The following is a 27,802-nucleotide window of genomic DNA, read 5'->3' as shown; positions in this document are numbered from 1 at the left end:
AAACTAAAAATATTAAAATTTATAATTTTGATATTTATTATGTATACTTTTATGCATTTTTAGTGGTAGATTGGATTTTTTATAGATATTTCTTTGACGGCTTTTTATTTTTATAATTCTATGAAGAAACTTAGATAAAATTTAATTTTGATTTTTGTTATATATTGATAATTGCCCACTAAAATACATAAAACTATACAATTTAAAAAACATAAAAATATTAAATATGAAAAAAAAGCAGATTTATTTATATAATTTTTGGAACATACATAATAATAATTAAAAATATACATAAAAATAAGTTTTGTATAAATTAAAAATGCATGAAAATATATATAATAAATATCAAAATTTACTTTTAATATTTTTTCTTTAAATTTAAAATTTAATTTAATTTTAATCCTAAAATAAACTTAAATAAATTTAATTTTGATATTTATTATGTATTTATAAAATTTAACTATTTTAGTTTTTATTTTTATTTTATAAAAAAAGAAAAAAAAAATTCTCTGTTTCTCATTATTCCCTCTCTCTCTTTAGTGTCGTGTAATAAATAAGGAGCCCGGATTAGAATCCTCCTCACTCTTCCTACCTTAGCACTTATCCTTCGTCACTATCCACTATAAAACCCCTTTTCCCCTTTCCCACAACCTTGAGATTCTTCTCCCACTTCTTTCTTCCTATCATTCAAGAATTATCGTCACTGTCGTTCATCAAAAATGGCCGGCGAGAAGAAGGAAGTTAAGATCTTCGACAGCGACGACGATCTAGTTGAGGGCATCGCCAAGCACACGACGGATCTCTCCCGCAAGTTCTCTATTCAAAGGGGCGCCTTCACCGTCGTTCTCTCCGGTGGTTACCTCATCGAAAAGCTCAGGTGAGACTAAATCATATAATCAGTTTTCCTCTTCAACCCGTCTGGCCGTTTTCCAACTTCATTTTCCCTTTTGCTGCTAACTGATCGCAGGAAGTTGGTGGAGCCGCCGTATGTCGGTGAAGTCGATTGGGCTAAGTGGCATATCTTCTGGGTCGATGAGAGGGTTGTGAAGAAGGACGATCCCGAAAGCAACTATATGCTCGCCAAAAACGGTTTCCTTTCCAAGGTATGGAATAAACTGGAATGAACCGAAGAACCCACGTTGATTGCCTTTCTTTTCATTCAGTTCTCTTGCAAGCTTCAATTGAACAGGGCACAAATGTACGCCATGCTTTTATGCTCAAGTTTTTTTAATGGTCAACCGAGTGAGAACCGCCACTCGGAAAATTTCTTGGGCTTTGTTCTTTTTGAAGGATTTGAGAGAGAGGAAATGAAAAATAAATAGATATTAAATTGGTTAATGAAATTGAAATTAATACTCAGCCATTTATTGGGCGAAATCAATTTCCTAAGAATCACCCAGCTCTCCTTGGTTTGTTGGTTTGGGGTCCTGGGTACGAGTCTCGCGAATATGTGTTGTGTGTTTGGACGCTGCCTTATTTAAAAGAAAAAAAAAATATCGAGAATCACACCGAAATCAAGCCATGAAGACGTAATTATGACGTAAATAATAATTTCTTAACCCTAACACCGAATCAAATCCTAAAATATTTTTGAATATAAGTAAGAATATATGCTAAATCCTTAAATCTAAACCTTCAAAATTTTTAAATTCTTTCGTTGCCTGTATTAAGTCCAGGATTTTACCAAAACCAGGCAAACTATGGATTTGTGAAATCCATTATGAAAGCTCTAAAAACTTTCTAGTTGAGTATAGATTAAATTTATTCTACTAAATCTACCGTAAATCCCACGGCCATACAACTGAAATCATTTGCTTTGCGTTCAAGCAGTGTTTCTGGATTTAATTCAGACTAGAAGATATCTAGAATCAAATAATTTTCAGGGGTCAAAATTATAAAGATTCACTAAATATAAATTTATAGAATTTAAGGAATCCAGCTTTACTCAAATTATACTTTCTATCAAACAACCCCAAACAGTCGATTGTCTATCCTAATTACATTCTGAACTATGAAATATTCAACAAAGCAAAGAAAAAGAAGAAAAAAGGGGAGGAAAGTATTGATTTTTTTCTGTTTTCTGAAAAATATGCAGGTTCCTATTCCAGAAGACCAAATTTATGCTATTAATGATTCTCTAGACGCTGAGCACGCAGCTGAAGACTATGAGTCCAGGCTGAAGGAGTTAGTGGAGCGAGGGGTGGTGGAGATTTCTCCTCAGACTAAATTTCCAAGGTTTGATCTTATGCTTCTGGGAATGGGGCATGATGGTCACCTTGCTTCTCTTTTTCCTCATCACCCGCTCCTCAGTGAGAAGAATAGATGGGTTACATTTATCAAGAATTCTCCAAAGCCTCCACCTGTTCGAATAACCTTCACTTTTCCTGTAATTGATGCTTCGGCTTACATTTTCATGGTGGTTGCTGGATCTGCTGAAGTTGATGCAGTGAAGAAAGCTTTAGACAACAATTCATCAAATGATTTGCTGCCTGTGCAAATGGTTAAGCTTGAGAACGGGGAGTTCATTTGGTTTCTTGATAAATTGGCAGCTTTGAAGCTTTAATTATCTAGGAGATGCTTTTAATAATCAGGTAACAAGTTCCTGTAGTTGGAAAGTGTTCTTCTAAATGCTTTGATTGAATTTCTGCATGTTATGCATGCTAAATGGTGATTTTTTGTTAGTGTTGATAAATGTCATGAGTAGATTATGAATAAATTAGTTGTTCTTTGCAGTCATTGTAGTTCATTTGTGAGTAATTGGCATTTGGGGTTTAATGGGTAGTTGGAGTGTTTAGGAATTTTGTATTTTCTATAAATGGTCTCTATAGGAGCATGAATGAAGAAATGAGGTAAGCCTATACTTCTCTGTTCGGTCTCTTTTATCTCCCCAACCCACTTTCTGGCATCCTCAAATCTCTTATTTATGGCAATATGAACAATAATAGCATTGCAACATTTTTCGTGTGTCTATTTTAGTTTTTCTATGCAAAAGCATGTAAATGTACTCATTTTAAAGTTGTGAAGCTTAATGTTTGCCCAATGAAATTGATATAGTAGGATCGATGGAAGAAATGATATGCTAGAAGGAACACACAAAATCGGAGAACAAAAAAAAAGCTCAAGGTTTAAAAGGATATAATATTTTTTCCTTCCCTTACATCTAAGCTTAGCTATTTATAAAGCAAATAGAATATTCTAGAAATTAAAGATATACTAGACCTAAGCTCTATTATAACTAAGATGTTCCATATCATACTCTCCTTGCATCAGAAGAGCTCAACTCTATCGAGATGGTAGTCGTTAGTGCTATCGGGAGTGAGGTTGGTGTAAAAATCATGAGCAATCCTCTAGGAATGTCCATAAGCTTATTTAGATGTGTACATGTTTCTGATGCCTCAACTAATGCAATTTCCAATGAATCAACTAAATCTCCCTTAAGGCCCAACCTGCAAACTTTCTTGTAGCCATCATATCCTGCAGCCCCTCAACCCTTCCACAACAACGTCTCTTAAAACACCAAAAACATTGTCAACTAAACCCATGTCTTTAAGTAATGTCTCAGCAGAACCTAACTTCTCAAAAACAACAACAGCGCAGGTCTTATCGACAAAGTGAACATCAAAATCTTCTGCAAAAATTGGATGAATTTGCAAGAGACGATGTTTTAGCTCCACAGCAGAAGTTGCACCACCAAAGCCCCATAGGAAGAGTATGTTATCTGTGCTTACTCTCCTGTTAGTACCAATTCGCCAACCAGTCTTACCATGATCACCAGGTTCATGAAGTGTTAGGGTTGCTGGATTGAAAATGTTTGTATGATCTTCAATTGATCTGGTGGGCTCGAGTGCAGATCGGCTTGAAGGAGCGTTCTTAACAACATATTCAGCTTAACAAATAAAATTACTAACTTAAAGAATATTGTTTCCATGGCTCTTGTTCCCATCTTCAGCTTGCTTAGGAACTTCAAGTTCTATTGGTACAAAATACTGCCTTTTTAAATAACTCAGGGCACTAGGGATATTTTTTTCTTTCTTTAAAGGTCCAAACTCCTTCAACAAATAATTAAGATCAATTACATCGGAGAATAACAATTTCAACCAGCACAAGAATTCTGACATCGTTTCAGGTAACGGACCGAGAAACTTCTCATGAATGAAGGTAAAATCATGGAGGCAGTTGTGGGAAACAATTGTATTGTGAGAACTTGAGATGAAATCAATGACTTAATGGAATCCCCGGAGTGAGATTCTGTTCATCTTCAAGATTTTGAAGTTATATCAAGAGAATCTTGGTATCCTCTTCTGAGCTTGTTAACACAACATGCACTGCCTTTGTCTGTCCTCCATTATCAGGGATAAGTATAGGTACTAGGTCATCAGAGATCTGTTACACAATCTCAAAAACTAACTAAGCATGATTTTCATTGCAGATTTCTAAACTCATGCCTGTTCTTGAACCATAAGCTTCCCCACCTAATACGAGTTTCCTTAGAGATTGGACAAGAGGCCCATATTCTGCTTGGGTAGTACCTTTACATGCTTTCCTCTAGTGGGTAACCCTTGACTTGATTCTTGTTAAGTCTCAAAATCTAAAGTGAAAGAATTTTTTTTATTCTTTTTCCTTTTCATATTATTATCTTTTCAGTCTCATTATATTCATTTATCAACCAAATCGATAAACATCTAGAGTTGATTAATTGCATTAAAGAAATATAAACAACAGAAAACATAATTCACATTTACTATAATCAATATTTACATGCTATATCTAGTCCCAAAATCATATGTACAAGAGTCTTCGTTGGCTATAAACGAATATCCATAAACTTGAAAAATTGAAGGAAGTTGAACTAGTAGAACGGAAAAAAAATTATGCATGATGTAGCCTCAAGCTGCAGACTCCTTACCTTTATATGAAATCATGTAAAACCACGTAACGAGCATAAAAGCCCATCAATAACTAAAATCTTACAACTAAAATCAATGTAATGAAATGAGAAAATATGCTATAAATCATATTAAAAAATCTATGCATCAATATCTATATCGATTATCAGTACCAAGTGCTTAGTTGTGACACATCACATCTCAGTCTATTACATCATCAATCACAGATCAGTAACAGTAGCCACATTAATAACATAAATTAGTAACTTTAAGCGATATGTATTCCATATGATCATTCGTATTAGTCTCAATAATATTAGTTTGTAATAGTAGCTGTAATCAGTAGTAGTGTAACAATCCAAACTTATTACTATCGAATATTGTTCGCTTTGTCCTAAGGGCCTCACGGTTTTGTCTTGTTGGTGTAACTTTTCAAGTGGTCACCCATCCTAGGATTTCTCCTAGATGACCACACTTAATTGCGGAGTTTCTTAAATAAAATTTCAACTATTACACCAAAAGATGTCTTGATGTTTAAGAGTTTAACTTCCTTTACTTAAGGAGGTTCACAATCAGTATTCTTACGGTGTTAGTACAATATCAATATAGTGTCAGTATAAGTGTTAACAATAATCATATCAATAGCTATAAGTAATAGTGACCAGTGTTAGTAATTCGTATCAACATCGATAATCAATATTCTATCAGATATTCAATTGAGGGTATCTTATATCATGCTCATATACTTATGACTCCCAATCAATCACCCCTTATAACTCTCAATCAATGAATTCCTTATAACTCCACCTAAATCATGTGACAATTGCCCCAAATCATTATAACTACCAATCAATCTCGAACTCCTTATGACTCCCATCCATTGACTCCCGTCAGTCGACCACATGGATCTTGAGGATATCATATGAAATTATCATATCATATATCTGATATCAACTAGTATATCCTTTCATTCAGATCAATATCATAATTTAATATATATATTAGTCCTTTAAAGCATTTCAAAATATATTACTTTTTAGTATTATCATATCAAATCACAGTATATCACTTTCAACTCATTTTCATATCTTTGAGTTTCCTTGAAAATTGAATAAACTACCGATGGTTTTTTTGAAGTAATTGTATGCATCCATGATCCAGACTTGCTCTCTCTATCCTTGACTTCTACTTTTTGAATTGCGAGGGGCAAACGACGAACTAGAGGAGCTCAAAGGTTTTAGAGGTGAGCTTTAATTTAACATAGCGGTCTTGGAAGTGTCAATGGGGAGAACCTGATGCCATGGATGGCGGAGAGAAGAGGTGATGTAGGAGGCGGGCTGAGGACGAATCTCACGAATTGTTGATCTGGTGAATCCTCAAGTGTTCAGTTATAATACATCACATCTCAGTCTATTACATTATCAATCATAGATCTGTAATAATAGCCACATCAATTAAAAAATTAGTAACATTTTGAGCCTTGTGCTTGTGTTTGTTCCCCGCTTTTGTCTGTTCCTTCTAGCAGATCGTTTCTTCGATCCACTATAGCAGTTGGTATTAGAACCTGAACCTCGCAAAGAATGGCGAACTGCAGAAGAAGATGGGCTATCGATGATGATCAAAGCCGAAGAAGATGAGTTTTCGTCCAATTGACGTTGAAGAAGATAGGTTACATACGACGATCGAAGTCAAGAAGTTTTTTGAGTAGCTTAAGTGAATGTATCACTTGATCGATTAGATATTTTATGTTCTAATTTCATTTATTTCGTAGAGAGAATACACACGTCTACAACCAAACCGGCGCCTTCGCTCCTCCAGCGCGCAAGCGCGTCCGGTCCTGCTCCAGCGTTGCCAATTTTCGCTCCATTTCAGAAGAAGATAGGTTGCATACGACGATTGAAGTCAAGAAGTTTTTGAGCAGCTCAAGTGAATGTATCACTTGATCGATTAGATATTTTATGTTCTAATTTCATTTATTTCGTAGAGAGAATACACACGTCTACAACCAAACCGGCGCCTTCGCTCCTCCAGCGCGCAAGCGCGTCCGGTCCTACTCCAGCGTTGATCGTCCGCCCCCCCCCCATGCGTCCGCATTCCCACGCCCGACCTCAATCTAACGCGCGATTTGCACCTACGTTCTGCCACTGTGAGGAAGAAGCTAAGGGAGAGAAGAAAGATTCACCATATCAACAATCCTTGCGGTCCATCCTTAGCCCGCTTCCCGCACGCACGAATCAAACACACAACCCCTCCAGCACGTCTAACCAGTGCGGGCTCCAATGGCCTATAGTCATGCAACCTTCGTCTCTCCCACAAGGCTCCCAGTTTCCCCCTTTTGCCAGCGTTTTCTCCCAGCGGCAATCTTGCGCGTCACCAGCCTTGGCCCAACACCCATCTCCGACACGTTCCCAACGCCCTCGTGCAACTTGCCTCCCATCCTAGTCCCACGCCTGGCACTTTCAGATAACAGTCTCACTGGCGAAGTGTAGGAGCCTTAGTAAGCTTGATCTAAGCAATAACAGATTCTATGGGAGCTTACTGGAGAATATTTGCAGCACGCCGAGGTTGCAGTGCTTCTTCTAGGTTAGAATTCTATTGGCGGGGAGATATCTCTGGTGATTGGAGACTGTGTGAGACTACTCGAGTTGCAGTTGGGCGGTAATCGTTGGAATTCTGACTGAGATCAAAAGGATTAAGAACTTACAGATCGCTCTATATCTTATCTTCAATCACCTCCTTGGCAATTTACCGCATGAGCTGGGAAGCTCGACAAGCTGGTTTCATTGGATGTATCTAACAATCAGCTATCTGGAATTATTCCTTCTGAATTCAAGGGTATGCTGAGTCTAATAGATGTTAACTTCTCTAATAATCAGTTAATTGGTCCAGTGCCAATTTTCGCTCCATTTCAGAAGAGCCCTCCTTCAAGCTTTTTAGGAAACAAAAATCTTTGTGGTGATCCTTTGAGTACTTATTTCCCTTACATTTCTGATACTGCGTATGAGAATAATCACCACAAATCTTCGTACAAAATGGTTCTTGCTGTAATTGGATCTGGTCTAGCTGTTTTTTTCAGTCTCAGTAGTTGTGATATTGTTCACAATTAGAGAAAGAAAGCAAATGAAAGCAAATCAAAGTGATATTGGTGCTGAAGAAATACCCGTTGATTCTCCACTAGTGATAACAGGAAATGTTTTTTGTTGATAGCCTCAAACAAGCTGTGGATTTTGAGAGTGTTGTATAAGCAATTATGAAAGATACAAATAAGCTAAGCAATGGAACTTTCAGTACTGCTTATTAGGAAAACATGCCTTCAGGGCTTGTTCTTTCAGTAAAAAAACTCAAATTCGTTGATAGAATAGTTTTGCATCACCTTGAGGGAAATTATTAGGTTCAGTCACCGGACCTAAAAATATGTCCGGACATCTAATTAAAACTTGCCACGTGGACTGCGCTTTGACTGCACTTTAACTGCGCTTTAACTGCACTTTACCTGCGCTTTTTGACACGCTTGACTTAAAATTCCGCGGACACGTGTACATTCCACATGCCAATTTTTTATTGATGTCCAGACATATCTTTACGTGCGGTGACCGGACCTAATAATTTTCCCAGAACAAGATGATAAGAGAGTTGGAGAGATTTGGGAATCTCATTCATCCTAATCTAATGATACCTATTGGTTATGTAATCTATGAGGATGTAGCTCTTCTCCTTCACCCTCACATAGTTAATGGGACATTGGCACAGCTTCTTTATGAATCTCCTAAAATGAATATGAGCCAGACTGGCCTCGAAGACTTTCAATTGCCATTAGACTTGCAGAAGGTTTAGCTTTGCTCCATCATGTTCACTTGGATATCTCATCTTGCAAGAGAACTTTTGACTTCCTATCTGGCCATAATACTGTTTCGTGGACTTTCCTTATTGGTGGATTTGCTAAATTTGGTATGGTTGAAGAAGCAATGAAGTTATTGAAGAAATCATTGAAGCACTACATTTGTATTGGTCATATTTTTGATGCTGAATACCTAATCAAATTCACGACTGTTGAAGCAAATGAAGATAGATGAAAAAACCTTTTGTCTGCATTCAAAATCTTCGACCCAAGTGAACTGATTTTGATGTCTACATCTATCTCCCTCATGATGACGTGTCTCGACGGATCAGAACTCTTCTGACGTAAAGGGAGTATAATGTAAAACATCTTAGTTATAATAGAGCTTGGATTTTATATACCTTAAATTTCTAGAATGTTCTATTTTTTTTATAAATAGCTAAGGTTAGGTGTAAGGAGATAAAGAAAAATATTATATCTTTTGAGATTTGAGCTTATATTTGTTCCTCGGTTTTGTATGTTCCTTCTAGCAAATACCTTTTTTACATTGATCCAGATAAATCGGTAAGCGAGTACATGTTGTATGCTTGGGTGAATTTACGGTATTGGCAAATTCTCGCTCTTCATTTTCAATTTCAATTTCATTCAAGTTATTTAACTGATATTTTTTGTTTCTTTGTCAGGGATTCTGGCATTAACTGTCAAGTGTTCTTACTCTTGAATAAGGTCCTGCTGCCCCCAATGATGAATGTTACCTTCTATATCCAACGTTAATGTACTGAATGACTGTTTGTATTAAATAAATTGTGGCACATTTGCTTTGTGAGAGGGGTGATTAAGATTTCATTTGTCCCAAATGAAATCTAAATCAAAATAATTTTTAACAGTGTACCTGTTGCACCAAAATATGAGAATTTAATTAAGTTAAGACAAATATTAATAATCAACATCACATTTACTACCACTGAGTTCTGTTGGGGTTGGGCTCAACTTGCCAAAAAAAAACAAGTTCACCATTACTATAGATCTCTCTTTTAGATGATTGATGCCTTATTTTCTAATCACATGAGATAATCGTTGCAGACATCCCTCCGATATTTCAATTCTGTGCGTTTTGAAGGAATTTTGTTCAAATAATTCTACTCGGAAATCAATCGAGGCACCCTATGTAAGAACAGCCAAGAAGCAGGGAAAGAGAAGAAGCCAGAGAAAGCATATAAGCCGAAGCAGAGAGAAGGAAATAGAAAATAAGTTTTCATTAATCTGAAAGTAGATTACAGCAGCCTTAATATAGGCAAAGATGAGTACAGTTGTAAATAACGTTGGTACCAGATAAGCTATATAATGTGTGCGCTAACATTCTCCCACAAACTAAGCATTCGTGCCATGAATGGTTAGTTTGGAGCGAAGAATGTTAAAGCGTGAAGGCGTGAAAGCCTTAGTGAAGATATCTGCTACTTGTTCGGCGGATGGTATGTGATGAATTACAATGTTTCTGGAAGTAATGTGCTGTCTTATAAATTGATAGTCAATCTGTATGTGCTTCGTCAGGGCGTGAAATATCGGATTCTTGGCTATTGCGATTGCCGAAATGTTGTCGCAATGAATTGGAGTCGGAGCAGTTTGTTCAAGCTGAAGCTCTGTTGCTAGACGTCGTAGCCAGATGACGTCCGAAGATGCAGCGGAGAGGGAACGGTACTCGGCTTCCGTGGATGATTTGGCCACATTGGCCTGTTTCTTGACGAACCACGAGACAAGATTGGGACCCAAGAAGGTGCAGAAATCGGATATGGACTTCTGGTTGGTACTATCAGAGGCCCAATCTGCGTCTGTATAGGTGTGAACTGAAGATTTCCAGATGTGAGTGGTAGGCCGAAAGTGATAGTTCCTTTAATGTAGCGGAGCAATCTTGTGAGGTTCTTGTAGTCTTGAGTAGTTGGGTTGGACATGTGCTGGCACGTTCGATTCGGCGCGTATGCTATGTCTGGCCTTGTGATGGAGAGATATTGGAGAGAACCTGCAATACGACGATAAAGAGAATGATCAGGGAAAGGTGTAATGTCTGGTATAATTTGTTTAGGTGTTGGCGTGATGGGTGTTGGGGCAGCCTTGCAGTCCACAAATCCAGCATCTTTTAGTATTTTGCGGGCGTAATGTTCCTGCGTAAGGAGTAGGTCGTGTTCGGTCTTCTGAACTTGTACGCCGAGGAATAGAGAAATCTCCCCGAGTTGTTTAAGAGCAAAGTGGGAGTGTAGATCACGGAGCAAATCTTGTATGGTTGTTTGGTCATTTCCTGTCACGAGAATATCATCGTCATAAATGAGTAAATAGAGTTGAATTTGAGATTTGGTAAAGATAAGTAAGGAGGGGTCAGATCGGCTGAAATGAAATCCGCATTCTTGTAGAAAATTTGTAAGTTTTTGAAACCACTGTCTGGGAGCTTGTTTGAGACCATAGAGAGATTTGTGCAGTTTACAGATAGCGTTGGGTGAGTTTTTGTCGACGAATCCCTGTGGTTGGCGCATGTATATGTCATCAGGTAGATCACCGTATAGGAAGGCATTGGAGACGTCGAGTTGTAGGACCGGCCATTTCCGATTGATAGCTAGAGTAATTAGCATGCGGATGGTCGGCATCTTTGCTACCGGACTGAATGTTTCACATTAGCTTTCTCCATAACGTTGCTCGTATTCTAAGGCTACTAGCCGGGCCTTGTAGCGTTCCACCTGACCGTTTGGTAGAGTCTTGGTTTTAAAGGTCCACTTGCATCCTAGTATACGTTTGTTTGCTGGAGCAGATACAAGAGTCCAGGTCTTTTGTTCCTGAAGAGCATTGAATTCGGCTTCCATAGCTGATTGCCAGTGCTTCTGTGTGCTTGCCTGTTTGTAAGAGGTAGGGGTGTGTGTAGAGTTAGCCTTGCTGAGAAGAGAGTAGTAGGGATTTGGTTTGGTGATCCCGGACTTAGAGCGTGTTTGCATGTGATGAGTGGGACGGATGATTTGGTTGTCCGTAATCGGAGTAGTAGGCGAATTATGGGAAATGGTTTCTGTGTTGGTTAGGGACTCGGGGTGGCTGAAATTTGTGGGCGGTGGTTGAGGTCTGGGTAGTTGGTGAACGGGTTGGGTTGGCTGTGGTATAGTGGATGTAGGTACTAGAAGTAGTGGTGGTGTTTGGTTCGGTGTGGTAGGGAGGCTTGGCTGGCTGCTAGAGTTCTTTTGTTGATAGGGAAAGATGGTTTCTTGGAATACCACATGACGGGAAATTTGAATCTTTTGTGTGTCGAGGTTGTAACACTTGTATCCTTTGTGCGTGGGAGAATATCCGAGAAAGACATTGTCATGGGAGCGGGGTGAAAATTTCTCCTGACTGCAAGGTTGAGTCCACGGATAGCATAGGCATCCGAAGACTCGGAGGTGATCGTAGCTGGGTTCCTTGCGGTGTAGACATTTGTAGGGAGATTGTAAGCTCATGGATGTTGACGGAAGACGATTAATGAGGTACGTTGCCGTGGAGACGACCTCGGGCCAGAACTGGGCTGGCACGTTGGACGAATGGAACAGTGTTCGGGTTAGCTCCAGTACATGGCGATGCTTGCGTTCTGCTATTCTGTTCTGTTCCGGTGTATGCGGACAGGAGAGACGGTGTCGAATGCCATGTTCTTGGAGATACGTTTTTAAGGAGGAACTGATGTATTTGCCTCCGCCGTCAGATTGGAGCTGTTTGGGAACTTGACCGAATTGAGTTTTAATGTGACTGCAAAGTATTTTAAATTTAGAAATTGTTTTTTGCTTTGTTTGCATAAAATAAATCCACGTAAATCTTGTGAAATCATCTATAAAGATAATGTAGTAACGGAACCCTGTGGTTGAATTAGTCGGAGCCGGACTCCATACGTCCGAGTGAAGTAATTCAAACGGGGAAGAAGAAACCGATGTTCTTTTATTAAAATTGAGCTTATGGCTCTTTGCTACATTGCAAGAATTACATGAAAAATTCTTATGAGATATATGAGAAATGGGAATATTTTTAGCTAGAGTGGTAAGAATCCGACTGTTGGGGTGACCAAGCCGTCCATGCCACAGATTTGAGGTAGACACGGTGGTGTTGAGAGCTACATAGTGACCGTCTGGTGTCGTGCTTATGTAGTACAGTCCTTTATAAAGACGACCACGTAGAAGCGGGCAATGATCATGAGAATCCTTCATTTCAAAACCATTAGCGTCAAACGTGATTGAGATTGAATTATCAGCCGTTAATTTAGAGACAGAAATTAAGTTATGGGTAAGCGATGGAACATGAAGGAGATTACATAAGCGCAGCTTACGAGGTGTGTCTGGTAGCGGGAGGAGTCCTTGCCCGGAGTTTTGAATGGGCATGGAGGATCCGTTCGCTACCGAGACAGTGTCTGTATCGTGGTAGACGTGCGGATGTTGAATGTTGTTGGTGTCCGGAGTAAGATGTACAGAGGCTCCGGTATCAAGAACCCAATCCTGTGTTGGTTGCCCGACAGTTTGAGCAAGCATGGCTCACAGAGAGGGCGAGGTTGTTGGCGCGTACTTGAAATTGCATCGATGCCAGCAGTTGATGGCTAGATGACCGATCTTTCCGCAGATTTGGCAGGTTGGGCGTTGGTTTCTTGTGTTGCTTGCGGGATTGGGATTTGGGACCTGATAGTTCTGAGTTGAGCTGTGGTTCTTGGTGATCTTGGGAGGGCGACGTTGTGCCTGTCCTCTGTTATGATTGTAGGAAGTTGCATATAGGGCCGAGTGGTCTGTATCAGTTTCTTTGATGGATCTTGGTTCACATGTATTTCTTCGCTGCAGAGGAGCGAGTAGAGAGAGTCGAGGTCGGCCAGTAGTGGGGAAGTGCGAATTGAAGTCTTGAAAGAATTGTAAGACGCCGGAAGACCGTTGAGTATGTAAAGAATGATGTCCTCGGGGTCAATCTGAGATCCGGAGGCGACGATGTTATCGACTATGGTCTTAACTTGGGTAAGATATTGCTGCATTGATAAATTCTTCATTTGTATGTGGTGGAGCTCGTTCTTGAGTTGAATAACTCGCGAACAGCTTGCGGGTTGTAGGCTGCGTTCAAGAGTCGTCCATACGTCCTTCGCGGTGGATGCCGTTATGACATACGATAGTATGGTAGGGGAGATTGTCGAGAACAACGCGGAGATCAGTGTGCTGTCGATGAGCATCCAAGTGCCATGAGCCGGAGAGGTTGGGTCTTGCGGTGGCTGGATAGTGCCGTTGAGGTGTCCAACGTAGCCGGTGGCCATAAATTGTTGGAGTATTTCAATCCTCCAAATTGCATAATTGTCTGGGGTAAGCGGGTGGGGAAGAAGTGTCTTGATATTAGAAATAAGAAATTTGAGGGGTGCAGGGATGATGGGTTTGGCGGCATTTGTGCCGGCGAGATTGGTGGAGGAGGGCAGGAGAGAAGAAGAAGATTCTTGATCCCCCATTAATGGCTCTTGATACCATGTAAGAACAGCCAAGAAGCAGGGAAAGAGAAGAAGCCAGAGAAAGCGTATAAGCCGAAGCAGAGAGAAGTAAATAGAAAATATGTTTTCATTAATCTGAAAGTAGATTACAGCAGCTTTAATATAGGCAAAGATGAGTACAGTTGTAAATAATGTTGGTACCGGATAAGCTATATAATGTATGCGCTAACACCCTAAACCATAAAAAGCTAACTAAGGCTTTTGTTGTTCCTTTCTAAAGCATCTTTTTAATGTTATAAATTTCCCTTACTACAAGGAGAAATATTGAATCAAATTGCCTGACTTTATACAACCTCCATTATGTCTAATTGATTGTTGTCTTAGCACACACAAATAAAACGATGTTCAAGATGGAGAACCACTTGTATACTTGTTCTATTATAATCACGCCGAGAGTAATCAAATATATATAACAACATGAAAATCTGTGATATGAAGGATAGGCACTATAACTCCCATCATAAAGATCAGAGCTCAAATGCATTAATTACTAACTTTTAATAATTATAATTAAATTTGTTCTAGTAATTATAAATATAATAATCTAAATATTGATTGTTATAAATCAAGCTATCATCCTATCATTTTGATTCACGATATAAGTTAAAATTAAAATAATTAAAAAAAATAAAATAAAAAGCATTTTGATCAGACACAAATCTAGAGATATATTTTATCACGTAATAATGATAATTATTTTATAGTAAACTAGTAAAAATGCTCGTGCATTAAATGCACATGACTAAAATTTTAAAAATAAAAGTTCATATTATAAATATTTTAATTATTTTATCATTATTTAGATGAAAAAAATATTATTATAAATAATTAAAATCATTATGATAAGTTTTATGTAATTGGGTGAATAGTTTTATATGATATGAATTTTCTATCATCTATGAATTATTTTGGTATTAAATTCTATTTATATATAAACATATTATTTATTTTTTAAGTTGAATTTTTTTTAAAGTTATAAGTTCTTTTTTTAATTGCATGTTAATAAAATTTTAAGTAGTAATAATAAATAAATAAACTTAACAGAATAAGTTTGAGAGAAAATTACTTTTTTATTCATTATATTTCATTTTATAAAATTATTGCTACAAATAATTTTAAAATCAAATTACTAATGAGAAAATTAGTAATATAATATATTTAATAAGATTAAACTTCATTTGTGATTTTTTTATCATAATTGTAATCAATATGTTACATTATTTTCTTTATATGAGGTAAGTTTTAAAATTTTATCTTTTATCTAATTTAAATGCACGTGCACGATATAAGAATCTTAAAAAAGAATGAAAATATAATAAAAACATAATTAGTCGGGACTATGATTGTAATAAAATATTCAAAATCTCTTTTGAAACATATAACTTCCTAATCATAAAATGATTTAATAACTATTTGAAGCAAAGTGCACATAATATATTTAAAATCTCATTTGAATTTTGAAACAAACAACAAAATTTCTTCATCTTAGAAGATTTGTGAAAATTTATAAAATAAAATAATTATATTTTATTATTTTTTAAAAATTGTTTTCACTAAAGGGTTCCAAGTTTTGCTCACTCGAACTTTTATTTGGTCCGGTGAACGTACGCAGCTCTACGTTCGGCCGCCAGTAGAATCGCGCCACGCGTTTTCATTATTTACGCGCGCCCGACAACCCGACCGAAACGGACCCAAGATTGCTCGGTATTACTAGGTAATGGTCGATTTTGCTCGGCAATAACCAATACCGAGCAAATACCAAGCAATACCGAGCAAATATTGAGTTGTACCGAGTTTTTTCTAGCTATACCGAGCAAATCCCGAGTTGTACGGAGTTGTAGAAAAACTCAGTACAACTCGGTATTTGCATGATATTGGTCTTCACAGAGCGGTATTTCTCGTTTTTGCAAAGCAATACCTAGTAATACCGAATAAATACCGAGCAAATACCGAGTAGTACCGAGTTGTACCGAGTTTTTTCTAACAATACCGAGCAAATACCTAGCAATACCGAGCAAATCCCTAGCAATACCGTGCAAATCCCGAGCAAATACCGAGTTGTAGAAAAACTCGGTACAACTCCGTATTTGCATGATATTGATCTTCACAGAACGGTATTTCTAGTTTTTGCAAAACAATAACTAGCAATACCGAGCAAATACCGAACAATATCGAGAAAATTGAGAACATAATATTCCCGGGTTCCGCTCAGCCGCACGGTAAAGAGTAAGAGAAAGTGGCGAGCTCTACGTCCGGTCAAGAGGACTTAATAATTGTTCCGCTCACTGGCCTTTTTCTTGCGCCAGTCCACAACGAATAAAAACTTGGGATCCTCGGCGTCTCTCCATTTGGTGTGGCACATCTGATACTTTTCCTTGCCTTTTCGACGGAAAGAGACCCTAAAACCTTAGATCGATCTGGCCATGGACGAGCAGGAATCAAAGAACGGCGAGGCGCCGGAGATCACCGACGGGAAGCCGGTGGAGGAAGCCGATGTCGGGACGAAGGCGGAGAGTTCGGTCCCGTCCGGTAAGTCCGAGAAGAATATTGACGGAGCGGGAAGCCGAACTTTTACAATGAGGGAGCTGTTGAACGAGTTGAAGACTGAGGAGGCGGGAGCTGGGAAAGAGGTGATTGCGGAAAGCGCCAGCGGCGGGGAAGAAGTTCGGAGGGTTAGCACCGCAGCCTCCGATGGGAGCCGTAGGGATGTTGGATCTTCTTTCAGGTTGGTCTTCTTTCTTCTTGCTGGGTGGGATATCTTTCCCGTTTATATGTCCATTGGTCAGATCTTGACGGACTTGGGTAACAGCACGGTGGTTTTTAGGAGTATGTTTGAATTCAGATTACGTTCATTGAGTTGATTCAGATTTCCAATTGGCGAATTCACGTTACATATAATGTTGCTTTTGATTCGATATATTGAATATGCAACTTCTTTTGTCTCGTTAATAACATTGAGCCCACCGGCCTCATGTTTGAATGTTGTAAGTACGAAGCATGATGGCAGAACATCTCTTTTGCAGTCGACCCTCTAATGGTTGATTTTTTGCTTTCTTCCTGTGAATTGATTGTTATATTAGTCAGCTTGCAATGTTTTTCATTTAGGCAGCACAAATTATTTTGTATTTATTTAGGAAACTAATACATTTCTGGTCCTTAAAATTTCAATTTTTTTTTGTTTATTTCAGTCAGGAAAGCTTTCCACAGCACTCGGTTACCGAGAATGATGTTTCCATGGAGCTGATCCACAAGGTTTCTGGAACAGATGATGAAGGCCGATCTCGGCAGAAAATCCTGGTTTTCTCGGCTAAAAGGTTCTTTTCATTATTTTTAAACCATAATTTTTTTTCTTGTGGTTGTTAGGATGTTAACTTAGGTCTTAGAATAGTTATGGCTATTATATTTCATGGAAAAGGATATAGAAATACTATTATTATTATTATTTTGAGGAAGTTGACGGCAAGAAGGCCCAATCTATGTTTTTTTTTTAAAAAGAAGAAATTACAAGTGTAAAAAAAAAAAAAAAAACTATTTCCAAAAATTTGATTGAAATAGTAGTCAAAAGACCCAAATACACATGCAAGAAAGAAGGGTAGGAAAAGCCGCCCTCAAAAGAAAAAAAGGTTGGGCTTATTTGATGTAGGAAGACTGCATTAGCTCTGTCCGACGACCTCTTGAAGGCAAGGAGGATTATGTCTAGCAAGAGGCGGGATTGAGCTTCAAATGCCAAAAGCACATTGTTAACATCATAGCACAAAACCTGTTATGACTGAATCTCAAAAATTGAGAGACTATTCCCAAGATTGTTAAAATGGTTGCATCCCAGAAAAATAATTCAGTATAAAATAGCTCAGGGAAACACAAAACACATCAGAAAGAGAAGAGGAGTGTAATGTTTCCATGTTAGTGAAAGTGCTCAGATTGTAGCCTTGCCTGAAGGAACAAAGATTGGCATAAAAAATATATAGCCATATTAAGAACCCATACAACTTTGGAAGACACGCTCGCAATCTTCTTCCTTTTTTTTTAAACCTTCTCCTGTTCTCCATCTGTAAAATTTTTGCTTCACTAACAAATTATATGAGGATTTAGAGAACCAGGATAAAGAAATATAAAATTGTGACTCTAAATGCAGGAGATAATCACCCCCATAGTTATCAAATAATTTTTTTTTATCATAATTTAATTATTACAAGAGTCACTATGTTGAAGAACTTGCATTTGAGTGCATCCAAAAGAAAGAAGTTGCCAAATTAGAGAGTTTTTTTTGGTAAGCCATAAGGAAGATCTTTATCTGAAGAATAAATGTTCATTACATTCCTCAAGAATAGAACAAAGAATGCAAGTAGTAGGAATGTGAAGCCCCCTTACTTGAGATTGATTGCCATTTTAAACAGATTCAAGCAAGCTTTCCGTATATGCACTGAATTGTGAATTGAGCTCTTTTTTAACCAATCATAGTTATACCATGCAGCCTTAGGAAGACAAGAGAAAAGAATTTTTTTGCATCAGTCAAATTCATGTTCTCTTTATCTCTCAAAAAAAAAAAAAAAAAAAAAAAAATTCATTCTCTATAGAGATACTAAGTTTAGAAGTGGCTGAAAAGCATTCTAGAAGTTGGATAAGTCTTGTGGGAAGTTCCAAGTGCCATTAGAGATAATATAACATAAGGGGGACATGAGGGGAAGTTTAAACAAGTAGAGAGATGAACATCCCATAAAGAAGATCCTTTGAGCCAATGATCAAAATAAAGGGATAATCCTTCCCGATTTCCAACTTTATAATGTGGAGAGTTCCTCAATGCCGTACTAATAGTTTTGATAAAGCAAGTTAATTAAAGCTTTATGGTGAGTTAAACAATGAAATAAAACACAAAGAGCGGTAAACACAAGCTTAGTCCAAGTTACTTACGAAAAGTAAAAATCACATAACAATCAATTACTCTTGACGTTGCATGCGAGAGAGGTTTCAACAAGAAATCCCTAATCTAACAATAAGAGTAGTGCTATGAAAGATCTATCACACAATTCCTACTAAACACTAAGATTTAGCGGAGCGTTGCAAGATTTTGCATGAATCAATCAAACCACAAGTAAGGATCAACGAGGAAGGTATGAGATAAGGAAAGAGTTCACCCCTTTGCTAAGATTCAACCTCCTCGCAAGCTTGGACAGCAATTGGTGGCTTCTTGGATGGCTCGGACAGCAACAACCCAAGCTCGAACCTTTGGACCGCAAGCAACCAACCTGAGACAGTGATTTCTGACAGTTTCAGGCAGTAATGGTGGCTTCCAAAGGGGCTAGACAGCAGTGAATTCTTGTTGGAATCACTGGACAGCAGGCCAGGAGGCCTTGGATAGCAGTTCTCTAGGGTTGTGATGCAAGCAAAAATATAGGGAGACCCCAATTTTTGCAAGCATACAAGTTACACAAACTTCCTAAGATAAGAATACATAAAGTTCTCAAAATTAGACAAAATATGACATTTAAAACAAAATACAACTTTACTTTTATAATAGAAAGACACTTACACAACTTTTGTCATTTACAAACACAAACATAAACATAAACAACACCTAAAGGAGCTCTTCTTTGTTTGAGACGAAAGATACAGATGTGGTGGTCACTTGCGGCGAGAAGAAAGAGGTAAGAAGCCCAAGACGAAGAGAGGACAAGCTCGCAAGCCTTCCCAAGAAGTAGAAGAAGAAGAAGTGGAACAAGCCCTCAGACTTAGGTTTTTATTTCCAAAAATCAGCCACATAACATAAACTTTTTAAACATTCTAAACATCAAATATATATAGGAGATAAGAGGTAGCTAAATAACCCAAAGCTACCTCCAAATAAACCATAAAACAAGAGAATATGGAAGGTCAAGGGGCTGTCCACAAACAACTCCCAAAGAGCCACAAAAAGGCCATAATTTATTCCAGAAAAGCACCCGAAAAAATCACACAGAAAATCGGGTAACGCAACCACAGGACAGGCAGCAAGGCGAGGAATCGAAGGGGCAACACAGGGGAACTGGGACATCATCCAGGGAACTAGAACTAAGAACCGGAACAGACAGCCAGGCAGGGAAAATCGAGGGGTCACAAGGGGGAACCGGAACAGGCAGTTTGGGGACTGGAACAGGCAGCACAAGGGGAAGGAACCAGTCACGGGAAGGCAGCCAAGGGGAGGAAATCAAAGGGCCAATAGAGGGGGACGAAAAGGAGGGGGGGAATGAATCTAATTAATTCTTTCAATTTATGAGCTTAAGGCACTCTACTAGATATTAATGAGCTGACTTTTAGTAGAGGAAATTGAAGCTCACGAAAGTTACAACCCAAGATGTTTTGACCCCCCTCCTTGCCTACATCAGTTTGGAAGGGAGGACAACCCCTGTTAGCATCCAGGAATTTCTGGATAGCAAGTGGAAATGTGTAAGTAGCAGCACATGAAGATCGGGACAGCTGCTTGGCACTTGAAATGCTTCAGATAGCAGTCATAACAACATCCAAAAAATCTGACAGTAGTTACCCAAGTCGGAGGGGTCTTGGATAGCAAAATAAGCCTCTCGGGAATATAGGATAACAGAGGAGACTTGCTGTATTTCTTGGACAATAGTTAGAGATTTCCCAAAGAGGGGAAATTTTGGAGTGAGGGGCCTTGGGAAGAGACGGCTAGGGCTGCCAAGGGGGTGCTCTTTACAATCTAATCAACAATTTTTTCAATTAGGAGTGATTAGATTAAATCAAACCCAATGAGAATTTAATTGGATTTGATTTAAGGGCTTGATTGGGAATTAGTAATGGAAATAAATAAGGAGGAGGAAGGGATGAATGAAGCAATCAATTCTTGCCTAAATTAACAAACTAAATTTGGAAAGAAAGATATCATCCCAATTTAATTCAAATTTAGATAGACTATATTTTTAGTAAGTTTCCTAAAATAGGATTTATAAATTAGGTAACTATTTCAAATTCAAATATATTTGAATTTGATCATTAATAGAGTTACCAAAAATATGAAATTTAATTTAGGAAAGACTTGATGGCAAGTGGAGATGAGTGGGGAAGCCAAGGGGATGGGCCGGCGGTGTGAGGGTGGCCATGGATGGTGGTGGGTAGTGGATCTAGGCGACGGGTGGTGTGTGGGAATTAGGTGGCCGGCAGCTTAGCAGTTGGAAGGACCTTAGGCCGACGGCTAGGGGATGAAGGGAAGGGAAAAAGAGATAAAGAAGAAAGGTAAGGAAGAAGAATCACGAACTCGGCCGTCTCCAAGGATGGTGGGTGATCCGATATCCCTCTTCTAGGGATCTTTCCAAGACTCACAGACTCTCACATCAAGAGAACAATACACAGGAAATTTTCTTTTCATCATCATCATTAACTCTCAAAGAAGAAGAGAGATGCTTTAAATAGCCCATACAATGAGAAAATACAAAGTACTACTATGCCCGTAGGGCTTACACATACCTAAGCCCTTAAGTAAGGGCAACAAATGAAAAAAAAAGCATAATAACTTCATAAATAAAACTAATACATCAATAACAAATATGAAAATCAAAGTAGAGCGGTGTAATCGTGGCCGTAGATCGCCGACCACGCCTCTAATAAACTTTCCATGTCTTGATGTCCTCATCAAGAACTCTATTTTTGGAAAGTCCTCAAATCAAGCCCAAATTAATTTTGAATTGGATTGGATTTAAATCCTTTCCCAAAATTTGGGGTCTTTATGTGGCCAAGCATTAAATCATCTTTCCTAAACCCTACCACACTTCACAAAGCCGCCGACCCCCTCTCCCTATCTCTCTCTTTCTTTCGCTCTCCAATCCAATTAACTTACATTAAATCCCTCATTAATTCCCCCAATTAAACCCAACTAAAGGCTGCTGCTCCCTCTTACCTTCCTCTCTCCCAAGAAAACTTCTAAACCCTAATTCTAGGTTCCCAAGTTGTTGTCTAGATTTTTAGGACATTGTTGGGTGGCTGTCCAAAAAGTTTCTGCATGCCTCCTTACTGTACAACCGACCAGGAGATCGTCGTTTGCGGCTTGGAAGTTCCAGCACACCAAAATCTATTGTCCCCTCATGCATGGCGAATCCAAAACTTGATCACGGTTTCGTTTACGTTGATCAAGGCCACGTCGACATCCTCAACTCCCCTTTCTTTGATCTCAACCTCGAGATTGACCAAACAATAGAGGATTACGTGCAAATGATCGTCTTCACCATCACTGAAGCTATCGACGAACAACTTTCTTCCGTCCAATGACAAATTGTCTCCAAATCCTAAGCAAGGTGAATCTTTCCCCTAAATCTTTTCATATCTAACTCTTACCCTAATTTGTGGTTTTAATTGATTCATTAAAATCGTGTTAAGTCTCTCCGCTAAACCTAGTAATTTAAAAAGTGAGGGACGGATTCCTTACAGCGAATAATCTCATTGTTAACGTAGGGATTTCTATTTGGAAACCTCCATGTATGCTATGTTTTGAATTAGTGATTATTTTGTGATCTTAACTTCTAGTTGTGCGACTTGGCCTAAGCTAGTCTCATCTCTTTTTTTGTTTTATTTTATCATTTAATCACTACAAGTATTTTAGTTAATAAAGTTCTCTAAATTAAATTGTGCAAGATTCTTTTTTAACATCGCTTGGGCATTTAAGTCCTACATCAGGGGCCCCAATTTCTGATTACATAATTCAATTGAGAGATAATTTGAGAAGACATATTCAAAAGAAGTACATCTATGCTTCCAATTAAAGCAAATTGCTATTAACATTCAAAATGATGATCTACCAATTGTTTCGATTTTTTTAGAATAGAGTTTCCAACTTCAACCAACTAATCCAAACATTAAAAAAAAATACATGATTCCAACTCTTCATCAACTCTAGGATGCTTAACCTCTTAAACAACAAAGCCTTCCTTAAATTAACCATAAAAAAAATAATGATTTTATTGATCAAGAACTGATAGGTCATGAAGTCGAAATTGATTGACATGAATTATCCTAATGTGTAAATATCTAGAATAGTTTTAGGTTGACATGCTATACCTATTGGATTTCTCTTCTAAGACAATTAAACTTTCAGGAACTTTTGAAGGAGGATGAGAACTCTCATCAAGTTTTTTATCCCAGTTATTTTCTTACATGCATCAGAAGCTACATATTGTTGATCTGATGCTTTTTGGAATTCAACATGATTGTCAAGTATAACACCATATGTTTTGCGGAATTTGGCTTGTTTAAAATGCGCCATATACATTTGATAAAATATAATGCCATGAACTGTCAAGCACAAAATTTTGTGGTCACGATCGTCAATATGTGTAATACAACAAAAAGATTGATCAATATTAAACACAATATAGATAATTTAATACGTAACAAAAATAAGTAGATAAACTTAAATTTAAATATACCAATATATAAGATAGACTTATACCTTATGTTGTTTCCAATGATGGCGATGTCAAGCTCCACTGCTCCAGGCTTCAACAACATGTGCAAACCCAGTTTTCCTCATAGAAGAAGTTGGAGTGCTGGATCGGTCGAGCAGAGCAGGCAAACGAATCTTCCTCACATAAGTCAGAGTGCGGTCAAGCGTAGCAGGCGAAACATGAACAATTAAGAGAAAATAAATATTAGGGTCCGCTGAAACATACTTGGCGGGAGACCAAGTGCCATTTGCTTTTTCTAATTTTCGGAATTTAGAGGGGGGCACCATATTTTCACCAAGAGAATGATAGGCAAAAGAGAATCACCAGTAATAAACTTCTAAATTTATTTAATTTTGCATGCATAGTTAAACCAGACATGATTAAGAAAACCGATGCCCCATTCACTAAAGGTTGTGCAATACTGTTCCAGGTTTGAGTTTTCTTTGCCTTTGTTGTGGAAGAGCAACATGAAAATGAAACTATGAATGTTCTTAATGACAACTTTAGGTATATAAGTAACTCTAAATCAATAGATAAATATTATAAAGTTATTCAAAGAAATAATAAAAAAAAAAACTCTAAATCAATAGGAGAGAGAGCTGTTTATAGAGAAATTGTTCATTTGTAAACGACCATAGAAAGACAAGAATTTATGTTTCAAATATGCAATCTAGTTGTTAAATTTATCAAAAAGGCATTGGCATTCTGCAATTTTCAACTTATCATTTCACTTAGGCAAGTCAATGTAGGAGCAATGTATTTTAACAATTTTGAATGTAGAGATTCAAAGGAGAAATTCAATTATTAATTGCCTTGGCAAAAACAATATTTGATTTGTCTAGATTTATTTGTAATCTCATTCTATCTTTTAATAAGTTTGAGGTGTTGAGCATAGCATTGATGGTAGACTCATTCACTTTTGCCAACGAAGAGTAGGTTGTTGCAAAAATGCGATGGGAAATCAATGTACCAATTTAAGAGATATGAACATAGGGGATAGGGTATACTTGAAGCTTCGTCACTACAGACAAAGAATGGTAGCTAACAGGAGGGACGAGAAATTGGTCATGAGGTATTTTGGCCCTTATGAGATATTAGAGAGGATTGGAGTAGTGGCTTATTGGTTGAGTTTACCCCCAACCGCTACTATGCATCCGGTATTCCCCATGTCACAGTTGAGTAGAGCTATTGGGGATCATGCATTCAGTACATAGTTACCCGTGACATTGACAAAGGATTTTGAGGTGGTGTTGGAACCATTGGAGCTGAAAGGGGTATGACAGGGAGAGAGAGGGATCAAGGAAGTGTTGATAAAATGGAAGAACCTACCCGACCATGACGCCACATGGGAGCCATACGAGAGGGTGAAATAGCAGTTTCCATCTTTCCACCTTGAGGGCAATATGGGTCTTTAAGAGGGGGTATTGATGGACCGGTCCATCCTGGTTTACAGTAGGAAGATATTCTGCTTGGATTGAGTCCCTGCCCCTTTGGGGTGGGCAATAGGGAAGGGGGATGGCTAGGATGGAAAATGAAGGGGTTGTTTTGGGATTTTAATATGAGATTGTAAGCTTTTTAGTAGATTTTACCCTAGGGTTCAATTTTTTTCTTTATGCTGGTGTTTGCTGAAATTAGTTTTGTTTAGGTGTTAGCCGACGACTAGGGATTTGGGAGAGTCGGATCTTCCTCTCTAATTGAAGATCCAATTGTATCTTGTGTTTTTTTTTTTAGTTCTTTCAATAAAAAAGTGTTCTTGTGTGATTTTCTTCCTGAATTTCTTGTTCCGTTCTCTGGTTTTGCTGAAATTGCATCCACTTCATATTTGAATGCAAATTTAAGCTACATGAGATCTATGATGCACAGACATGGACACGGCGACACGGATACGACACGATACAGACACGTTAGTTATTGAAAATATAGGACACAGACACGGGTTGGACACGGTATTATAGTTTTTATATTTAAAAAATACTGTATAAAAATTAAATAAGTATAATATTAAAAATAATTTGAAAATAATAAGTCATTTAACTAGAATTTGTGCTTAAAATGATTAGTATTAGGATGTCGAGAGTCAGGCGTCAATGCCGTTTATCAGTCACTGAGAGAGGAGATGAAAATAGCTTCACTGCCAAAAAGAAATGAAAACGAGAATATTCGATGATTGGGTTTTAAGTGCGGACGTTGATTTGATGTTTTGGATATGAAATAAGAAATTTAGTTTAAATCTCCTCAAATACAAGAAATTATATTTAAAAAATTCATAAAATATTTAAGATTCGCGTGTCGAACACGCATGCCCAATTTGTATTTAATATTTTTTAATCGGACACGTTTTCGGTGTGTCCGACACATGTCGGAGGAGTGTCGGACGAGTGTCGTGTCGGATACGTTGTCGGACACTGCACGCCTCTTTGAGGAAAAGTGTCGGTGCATCATAGCATGAGATCCAACTAAATTAAAAAAGAACTTATTTTCTTGATATATATTTGTCACATGAATGTAATATGGATGCATGATAATTTAGTTGAGCAGAGAATTCAATGATTTAATTAGATAGTTTGATGAGATTAGCTCCCGTCAAGAAAAAAGGGTGTTGTAAATAGCCTTAGGCGTTTGAAAGCTAAGATGGAGGTCAAAAGATTCATCAATAAGGTGGGTATAATGGAGAGGGGAAAGAAGAAAACTCTTTGTACAAAAGTTGCAGAGGTCATCTACACAATATTATATCCTAATTCTTCTGTCTTCTTTTAACCTGAGCTTGAGGTTTTCCTTTTGACGTGATGGTTCTCGCATGTGCTTGTTGCCCCACAAAAAAAAATCACTGAGCTAAGGGGTGTACAAAGCGCCTATTTTAGGAGCTGCAATGGCCTATTATATATTGATGGTGAAGGCAGCTGCAATAATTATTGGTTTATTAAGAAAATCCTAATATTCTAGGAGTTGCTCCTGCTTTCCCTCTCTCATCCTTTCACCCTTAAACTCACCAAACCAGGACCAGGATCTGCCAATAGTTCTTTTTGTCCTGCTTTTCAATGTCCTGAAATCCAAAGGTGTTCAACATAGAATTAAAAGAACATGATTTGTTGATCAATTTATACTTACACAAGAGTATGCTTTATTAATGAACCTCTTATCCTCATGAAGCCAACTGCTCAGCATGGGTTACATCGAAGTCCCTTGCTTTGTGTTTGTAATTGTCAAAGGGATAAAGTCATTCTAAGATGCTAAGAGCTTGGGGTTTTTCACATGCATTGCAAATTGCAATTTCTATATGGCATTCATTACGGAGAATGGCCACATAATGCTATTGTATGAGTAAATTAATAATAGTTGGATATTATTCTATTTTCGCACTTGATTATCCAAGTTTGAAAACTTCCATAGGTATGCATGCGTCATTTTGGTTACAACGTCCTGATTATATGATTTATATTCTGGTTTCTCATATTTTCATCCTTTTTTGTACAACATATTTTAGGTATGCTGAAGCAATAGAAAAAAATCCTAATGATCATGATGCTTATTACAACTGGGCTCTTGTTCTTCAGGTTATTTCTACTTCACCAATACTTTTCAATAATGAATGATACTTCATGCGGTATTCATGCCAAACTTGTATATCATTTTTTTTTCAGTTTGTTCCAAATGTCATATTTCATACTAACAGAGCGCGTATAAAGTGTGCATATCATAATGGATCTTTAGCACCTACCTATACTATTTTTAAAGTGCTAGGTCGTTTACCCTCCAATTTTTGCTATGAGTAGCCATTACAAGGAGAAGCTTGATTGCTATAATTAGCTTTTTTTATTCAGATGACAGTTTTTTCTTACAATCATTCAATTATTCAGATATATATTGTGCTAACAGATTTTATTCTCCTAAATGCATTGAATTGTTTGCAGGAGAGTGCAGACATTGTTGCTCCAGAATCGACAGATCCTTCAAAAGATTCATTACTTGAGGAAGCCTGTAAAAAATATGAACAGGCTACACAACTATGTCCTACCCTTCATGATGTATGCATCATTTCCTGTCTCCACTTGATCCCATTTCACTTGCTCCTCTAATCCATAGCTTGACTTCTTTTATGGGATATAAATAATTTGCTTGCTGATGTGTCTGGAATATGTTTTTG

General features: G+C 37.7%; 4 protein-coding genes and 1 pseudogene across 5 annotated transcripts in view; 3 read left to right on the top strand and 2 right to left on the bottom strand.

Moving 5' to 3' along the window:
- The first annotated feature begins 603 nt into the window (after positions 1-603).
- On the top strand, positions 604-9,572 carry LOC110103355 (probable 6-phosphogluconolactonase 4, chloroplastic). Its single transcript, XM_020832028.2, has 4 exons — positions 604-877; positions 968-1,103; positions 2,096-2,591; positions 9,408-9,572. Exons 1-3 carry the CDS (start codon positions 720-722, stop codon positions 2,561-2,563), a joined length of 762 nt encoding a protein of 253 aa, XP_020687687.1. The 5' UTR covers positions 604-719; the 3' UTR covers positions 2,564-2,591; positions 9,408-9,572.
- On the bottom strand, positions 2,601-4,223 carry LOC110103357 (poly(A)-specific ribonuclease PARN-like; the record flags this gene model as incomplete). Its single annotated transcript, XM_028699465.1, has 2 exons — positions 2,601-3,886; positions 3,917-4,223. Coding segments are annotated over 2 exons (726 nt in total), but the record flags the coding sequence as incomplete, so codon positions are not given.
- Positions 7,166-8,349, top strand: LOC110103358 (annotated as a pseudogene).
- Positions 9,573-13,312: 3,740 nt separating the features above from the next.
- Positions 13,313-14,191, bottom strand: LOC110103360. The gene has a single exon (XM_020832031.1). It carries the CDS (start codon positions 14,189-14,191, stop codon positions 13,313-13,315), a length of 879 nt encoding a protein of 292 aa, XP_020687690.1.
- A 2,298-nt stretch (positions 14,192-16,489) lies between these two features.
- Positions 16,490-27,802, top strand: part of LOC110103361 (protein HLB1) — a 38,486-nt gene continuing 27,173 nt past the window's right edge. The window contains exons 1-4 of one of the 2 annotated variants that reach the window (XM_020832034.2): positions 16,490-16,955; positions 17,419-17,544; positions 27,143-27,212; positions 27,570-27,683. In XM_020832034.2, the coding sequence (XP_020687693.1) occupies positions 16,654-16,955; positions 17,419-17,544; positions 27,143-27,212; positions 27,570-27,683 (612 nt within the window). In that variant the 5' untranslated portion in view covers positions 16,490-16,653. The remainder of the gene's footprint in view (positions 16,956-17,418; positions 17,545-27,142; positions 27,213-27,569; positions 27,684-27,802) is intronic. The other variant, XM_020832032.2, reaches the window with a different exon arrangement.

This window comes from Dendrobium catenatum, unplaced genomic scaffold (genome assembly GCF_001605985.2).
Source record: "Dendrobium catenatum unplaced genomic scaffold, ASM160598v2 fragScaff_scaffold_1297, whole genome shotgun sequence".
Taxonomy (NCBI): domain Eukaryota; kingdom Viridiplantae; phylum Streptophyta; class Magnoliopsida; order Asparagales; family Orchidaceae; genus Dendrobium; species Dendrobium catenatum.
This window is presented reverse-complemented; position numbering and strand designations above follow the sequence as displayed.

Bases quoted from the DNA above. Each gene is read 5' to 3' on its own strand.
- LOC110103355 (XM_020832028.2), top strand. From the start codon at position 720: ATGGCCGGCGAGAAGAAGGAAGTTAAGATCTTCGACAGCGACGACGAT. The intron at 878-967 runs GTGAGACTAAAT...AACTGATCGCAG, and splicing joins TACCTCATCGAAAAGCTCAG to GAAGTTGGTGGAGCCGCCGT. The intron at 1,104-2,095 runs GTATGGAATAAA...AAAAATATGCAG, and splicing joins AAAACGGTTTCCTTTCCAAG to GTTCCTATTCCAGAAGACCA.
- LOC110103360 (XM_020832031.1), bottom strand. From the start codon at position 14,191: ATGGGGGATCAAGAATCTTCTTCTTCTCTCCTGCCCTCCTCCACCAAT.